This window comes from Trichechus manatus, unplaced genomic scaffold (genome assembly GCF_000243295.1).
Source record: "Trichechus manatus latirostris isolate Lorelei unplaced genomic scaffold, TriManLat1.0 scaffold00058, whole genome shotgun sequence".
NCBI lineage: Eukaryota > Metazoa > Chordata > Mammalia > Sirenia > Trichechidae > Trichechus > Trichechus manatus.
In genome coordinates, this window is record NW_004443994.1 from 7420858 (window position 1) to 7428094 (window position 7237).

Below are 7237 nucleotides of genomic sequence, written 5' to 3' on the forward strand. Positions count from 1 at the left end.
CTGGGAGTGTCTCCCAGGACGTAAGGAAGTGGTTCCTGGATGCTGCAATTGTTCATCTCTACATCAGTTCTGGAAAACTATCTCAAACTGCTTTACGGAGTAAACAAATTTAAATTTTGAATATGAGGAAATTGACATGGAAAAGACATGGTGTTGAGAACCAAGTGAAGATAGCCAAGGACTGAGATTTGGAAGGATTAAAGAAAGCAGCGTCCAAACCCCACTTACTCACCAACTCAGAGAGAGTCCTATGTATGTGTTCCATTACTTTCCTAGGGGCTCAAGCAATTTCTCCTCCCCTTTGCTGCTGTAGAAGGAGCCCTGGTGGCGCAGTGGTTAAATCGCTCGGCTGCCAACCAACTGAAAGGTCGGCAGTTAGAACTCACCAGCCACTCCGCTGGAAAAACATGTGGAAGTCTGCTTCTGTAAGGATGTACAGCCTTGAAGACCCTATGGGGTAGTTCCAGTCTGTCCTTACAGGGTCGCTATGAGTCGGAATCGACTCGACTCAATGGGTTTGGGTTGTTGCTGTAGAAAGCAGAGCATGCCCACAGGATGAAGCAGCAGTTTATTTTCTCTGCTTATTCACTTACCACCTCAAAAAATATTTATTGATTTACTGTGTGCCAGGCACTGTTCTGGCAACTGAAGGTTCAGCAGTGACCAAATAAAGTTCCACGAGGACATTGTGCTCACTGCTGTATCCCCAGCCCCTAGAACAGTACCAGGCATGCACTGGGCGCTCAATCAAGATGTATGAAATTGTTTTGTATGGAAATGGGCACCGTGCTGGTCTTCACAATGGGCCATGCATACCCAGAATGTCTGACTGGGAGAGGTTAGAGTGCATGTTGCTGGGATTTAGACAAGGGGCTTATTCTGGTTTCTTTCTTTTTAAAGGAGCACTAGTGGCTCAGTGGTTAAGAGCTCAGCTGCTAACCAAACGGTTGGCAGTCTGTATCCACCAGCCACTCCTTAGAAACCCTATGGGGCAGCTCTACTCTGTTCTAAAGGGTCACTATGAGTTGGAATTGACTTGACAGCAATGAGTTTGGCTTTTGGTTTTTTTTTCTTAAAGGTTGATTTAAGCAAGAAATTCCCACAGGTGGGATAAAACCAGATATAACCAAGACCCCAATTTTACTTCTCCTCATAAGTCTTTAGGTTCCTGGCTGGTGCAAACCATTCACACTCGACTACTAACCTAAAGGTTGATGGTTCAAACCCACCCAGCAGCACTGTGGAAGAAAGGCCTGGCAATCTGCTTCTCTAAAGATTACAGCCAAGAAAACCCTATGGAACAGTTCTACTTTGCAACACATGGGGTCGTCATGAGTTGAAATCAACTCCATGGCAGTGGGTTTGGTTTTTTATTTATATGTCTTTAGATGTGTAACTTGCCTTAGGTGAGGCAGCTAACCAATCTCACACTTTCTCTCTCCTCTAGTCTCTCCACAAACTCAAAGAAGTCAGGGTTGGATGGGATGTTAGAACCATATCCACATTTCATGGGCAAAGAAATCAGCATCAGGGAAATCAAAGGATTCATCCAAGTCAGACGGTGTGTTGATGACAGAGCCATGACTAAAACTCAAATTTCTAGATCTAAGACCTGTGGTTGCTTTATTCATCTAGGAACCTTCTAGCCTGTAAAAACCTTTGAAATTCTCAGAGGAAAAAGCCTATGTACGTGTGGGACCATCAGTGACTCTACAAGGCAGAAGCTTAGTTTTGTATAACCTACTATTTTTTTCTGTTAAGAAAGAAGTATCTCTAAGACATAGAGAAAAAAGTAGATGAAAACCCCGAGCCATTGGATTTTACTCTTTTCTGGATACTAGCTTGTCTGCTTCACTTTCACACTCCACTATAGTTTGCTTCAAGAAGCCCTGGTGGCGCAGTGGTTAAGTGCTCGGCTGCTAACCGAAAGGCCGGCAGTTTGAACCCACCAGTTGCTCTGCAGGAGAAAGATGTGGCAGTCTACTTCTGTAAAGATTACAACCTTGAAAACCCCATGGGGCAGTTCTACTCTGTCCTATAGGGTCACTATGAGTCAGAATATAGTTTCCTTCAGTGCCAGCTTCTCCTGCAGACTAAAACAAAGGTCTTTCCCAAGTTCCCTGCCTAAATGAAAAGCAATCTGTAAGAGTCTTAATACTTTATTAACTTAAAACATCATTCTAATAAATACGTATTAACAAACATAATGCACTCCAGAATATCTAAAAACATTTACAAACCTCCTCAAAGTAAAAACATCACTTATTTTTCTCTATGGTACACATGGAAAGTCAAAGAATTGAAGACAGAGGCTTCATTCCCTGACTACTCAGACATCTTAAAATACCAGTTTAACAATAAAAAACTGAGTATACACACAAATCTCTGAAGTAACCTCTCAGCTGTTTTTCATTTTTGCTTGGTAAAATCCAAAAGGGTCAGAGAGAAGGTTCAAGATTATGTGTTGTCTTCTTAGTATTCCCTTGGAGGGAGAAAACATATGCAGCCACTAGCCACGTGGCCATGACTTTAATCTCTGCCTCCCCAGTACCGAGCACAGGGCATGGTGCCATGGTAACTGGCCGTCAATAAACTTTAGTTGAGTGAATGAATGATTTGTCAAAAGACATTGCTCTGTGCTTTCACCTTCTCTGATAAAGCCTTCACGGGCCAGACCTCTAATCCCCTCTCATCAACAAGTCCACTTTTGCTCCTTCCTGGGCCAGGCCCCGACAGTACATCTTGTCATTTCAAAAGCATCAAACTCCTTTCCCGAACCGATTTCTGAACCAGTCTTCAAGTGGGAGAAATGATTCCTTCGAGACATATAGGCAGCACCCAACAGAAACGGGCCAACAGACTCCCCAGCAGGAAAAAGAAATAAAAATAAAATCACTCATTCTTCTAGATATATTAAAAAAAAAAAAATTAACGTGTCCACCTTATAAATGGTGATCCTTCTCTTCCACACAAGGATTCAGGGTAGATCAGGAGGAGGAGGAAACAAACCTGAAGGACTTTTCTGTCTGTGGAGCAGGGCTGGGAATGCAGAGGACTGTGGGGCCCAAGATTTTATCTGCTCCCATTTGACTTTGAATCTGTTGGTATAGAGAGGCCTGCTCAGCATGGATATAGCCCAGCGAGCCACTTGGTTCCTGATCCACGCTGAACTTTGAAAAGGTTCCTCATCCGCTCTGGCAGCTCCAGGAAGTAAGACAAAGGGTGAGCACCCTGGTGGGATCTGCAGATTGGACTGGGGGGCCTGAGAAGTCAGAAGGGGCAGTAGCAAGGGGGAGGCTGCCCTCTGTAGTGTTGTGTGACTGCTGCTTGTCGCCAGCCAGGGTGCTCACTTGAGCCCATGCTGCGTCTCCCGGTGCCGCCGGAGATCCACCTTCCTCTGGAAGCCCCTCCCACACAGGTCGCAGCCGAAGGGCTTGAAGCCCGTGTGCTTGCGGCTGTGGGTGATGAGGTTGGAGCTCTGGCTGAATGCCTTACCACACACCTGGCACTTGTGGGGCTTCTCACCTGCGGGGATAGAAGGGGGAGGGGAGGAAGTGTGAGTCTATGTTAAAGCTAGAGGGGACCCACGGTGACCCACATGCTCTTGGCAGCAGCTGGCTGCACCACAGCCTGAGGCCTTCAAGCGACTTGGAGGGTGACGTGTTACAGCATGAACCGACTCCCGGTCTGCAACGGGAGCCCTGGGAAGCCATGGGGGCAGCAGGTGAAAGGGAGCCTTTCTGAGTGGGGGTTCCCAACCAAAGGCCTCAAACCGTTTCCTGCTAAACGGAAACAGGACAAATGCCACGTGCCCTCCTCAGACTCACAGCTGAATCCACCCTGGGAGGACTCCTCAGCCTTTAGAAGCTGAGATCTCCCACAGCAGATGTTCATCATGAAGGGGGCAGGGGCACTCAGCCTACAAACCGTGTGACTCTCTTCTCTATAATTCAGAGGAAGTTTTCAAATCTGAGTTTCCAAGTGCGTGCTGGTTTGTATGGACCAGTGAGTCTGTCTTCCTTCTTCCTCTTGAAAGCCAACTGAATGTATCTGAAGCATGGACATTTCCCAAAGTTTCATTAAAAAAATCCATATTTGGGCCACAAACTATTTCTTAAGGTAGTTGATCCTTTTCTGTCTTGATTTTACTTTCTTTTTAAGAGCTTGACCACAGGATTCCCTATACAATAGCAACTCTTCACCACAGATTAGTAAATAACAGACAGAACATGCAAAAGTTTTTTTTTTTCCCCTAACTCGTGTACTGTTTAACATTTGGGTAAAAAACATGATTTTCCAAATGGCCCCAGCAAGGCACTGCAGTCAGGGCTCAGCCTCAGAAAAAATACAAAACAGATGAAGTTTGTTTTTAAGGAGCCCTCTCTCCCTTTTGCTGTACCCATTTCTGTCTCCATGCTTCAGATTTCCTTGATAAGGAGTCACTCATCAAAACTGATCCTATCCCTTTAGGGTCAAACAAATCTGAGAAACGAATTCTAGCTATAATGTAAATGTTTGATAAGGGCTTAATGTTTCATGCCGTTAAGATCCTAGTTGCATTTTGATAAGCGTCTTGAATACCTTTACTCAAAAGGAGTGAATTACATGGAAATTTCAGGTAAAGGGCATGATTAGAGCAGGATATTTTTCTGGGTTTTCCAATGGGGCATCATCTACACAGCCCAAGCATATTTATAAACATCGATAGTTGGTGTCTGGAACACACTAGGATTTGTTTTAAATCAGTATTTGTATTCTGCAATAAAATAGTAAAAAATTCTGGGTCTCGTGTAAATGCCTTGTTAACTATTAAAGAGAGTGCTCCTGATATTAAAAAATACCCCCTGCACGCAATTGAAGTGTTACGGAAAGAGTCCAAGATTCAATACTGGAGCATTCCAGCCTTGGCTCCACAGTTTACCCTCAGTCTGATCTTAGGTTAATCATTCAATCTCTCTGAGATTCAGGGTGGTTAGAGCAGCTCCTCCCACTATGTTGCTATTAGCTGCTAGCGAGTCTCCCCCGACTCATGGTGACCCCATGCAAAAGGGATCAGATGGTTGTGATCCATAGGGTTTTCACTGGCTGATTTTTGGAAGTTGATCACCAGGCTTTTCTTCTTAGTCTGTCTTAGTTTGGAAGCTCTGCTTAAACCTGTTCAGTATCATAGCAAACTGGTAGCCTCCAATGATAGGTGGTAGCTCTGGCTGGGAATCAAACCTGGGTCTCCCTCATGGAAGACAAGAATTCTACCACTGAACCACCACTGCCCCACTTCCTTCCACTTTAGGGTGCGGTTAGGGTCAAATGAAATGCTAAATTTGAAAACACTCTGTAAAGTATTATAACAGGTAAGGATTTATCATTGTTAGGGCATGAACTTGCTGATATTTGGAAAAGGGCAATCAGTGAATAAAAGCTTTCTTCAGCTACCAACCCCCATGACAATGGAAGGAGAATATGCTAAACAGTGGTCAAGAGCATACACATTTGAAGTCAGACAGATATGAATTCAGCCCTGGCTCTGCCACATGCTAGCTGTGTGACCCTGGGTAGTTCACTTAACCCCCCTGTGCCTGACTTGCCTCAGTTCTAAAATGGGGATAAGGAATAATCTCTACCTCCCAGAGCTGTTGTGAACCTAAAATGAGATAATGTGTTTTAAAAGTGCTTAGCAGAAGTCTTAGTAATAAATATTTGCCATTTCCCCTGCTAAATCAGAATAAGCTCTCAGACTCCTAAAATGCAGCCAGAGAAGTCACACATGAGCCCATCCCGCAACAGGCTGGGTGGAAGCCCTACAGAAAGCCCTCCATCTCTAAGTAAACATTTAGAGCAACACTCTGAGAGGACCCTGAAGCTTCGTATTTCACCCAGAGCAGGCAGCAGTTGGAGCAGCTGCTGAACTAATGATAGAGAACCTGCAAGCAGGCCTGCTGAGTGGCTCTTCAGACACAACAGCCCCAAATCAAGGCCCTACTGGGAAGCACCGTGTCTGTAAACGAACCTACAAGAATCTGCCGCTTTGTTTTTTGTTGTTGTTTGTTTGTTCTTTAACACACAACAGTGATTAATTTAACTCCATCTGGAAAGCCTCGTCCCCCATTTACTGGGGCCAGAATCACACAGAAAGTGAGGTATGTTGGCCTCAGGCAAAAGAATAATACCCACCCTTCCCCTCCCCTCCAGAGTGTTTCCTACAAGCTCACCAGTGTGGATGAAGGTGTGTTTCTTCATGTCGGACTTCTGGTGGAACCTCTTGCCACAGTACTGACACGGGTAGGGCCGGGTGTCTGAGTGGATGAGCAGGTGTGTGGACAGGGTGGACGACCTCTTGAAGCTCTTGCCACAGATCTTACAGTCAAAACTCCGTTCCTGCAGAGAGAAGGACGTGCCAGTCACTCATACTGCACACACCCAGTCTGCCAGTGTCCTCACCACTGCTCTGACCCTGAAATCCCAAAAGCCAAGACTCTTTTCTTTCAGGTTCCCTCCACACAGCCTGCCCCATTATCCACCCCCAGTCTCTACCCTCACCACCCTTAACCTTTTCCCCTTTAACGCTTTTTCTACCAAAACACTTTTCACCCACAACCCTCCACACCCCATGGCAAAAACGTATCCCCACCCTGCTTTTTTGACACCCTTTTACACACACTTCTCCACCCTCCTGACAGGAGGCTTAAATCTCAGTCACTTAGGCTGCCCCTCCCCACTCCAGCGTGGTGTTGGGAGAGATGCCGGATATTTTTTTTCAGTAAATAAGTCTTGGTAAGTAAGCATTCTCTTGTCTCTCAGCTAAACTGTGATTTCTGTGAGGGCAGTAATCCAGTCAGGGACTTAGTGTGCTATATAATTCTCAAGTGCCTGGCACCTGGAAGTTGAGCAACAAATATTTATAAATGAATGAATGAGTGAAAAGTAGAGCAAATATGCCACGGGATGCTCCAAATGAGCCGATATTCCTCCTTTTCAGTCGGGAAGAGTCAATGCCGGTTAAATGACAGCCTTTTGGTGAAATGAAGCCAGGCAAAGAGGCAGTGTTAGCAGATACAATATCAGCAGCAAGAGTCAGTACATACAAACCCTCCTCAAGAAACCCGAAGTAATGATCGGGATCGCACTTTCGGGGCTCACAATGAGGTGTCAAACACGTGATGCCAAAATCTGGGGCTGCCTCGAGGCCTGAGCCGGCCGCCATCCACCTTTCTCTACACACCTACAGGGGGACAGGTGG

General features: G+C 45.5%; 1 protein-coding gene across 1 annotated transcript in view; it reads right to left on the bottom strand.

Annotated features, from left to right (window-relative positions):
- Positions 1-1354: 1354 nt before the first annotated feature.
- Positions 1355-7237, bottom strand: part of GFI1 (growth factor independent 1 transcriptional repressor) — a 9336-nt gene continuing 3453 nt past the window's right edge. Inside the window, exons 4-6 of the mRNA XM_023733346.1 lie at positions 7087-7219; positions 6210-6401; positions 1355-3525 (exon numbers count right to left, since the gene is read on the bottom strand). Of these exons, the coding sequence (XP_023589114.1) occupies positions 3347-3525; positions 6210-6401; positions 7087-7219 (504 nt within the window). The 3' untranslated portion in view covers positions 1355-3346. The remainder of the gene's footprint in view (positions 3526-6209; positions 6402-7086; positions 7220-7237) is intronic.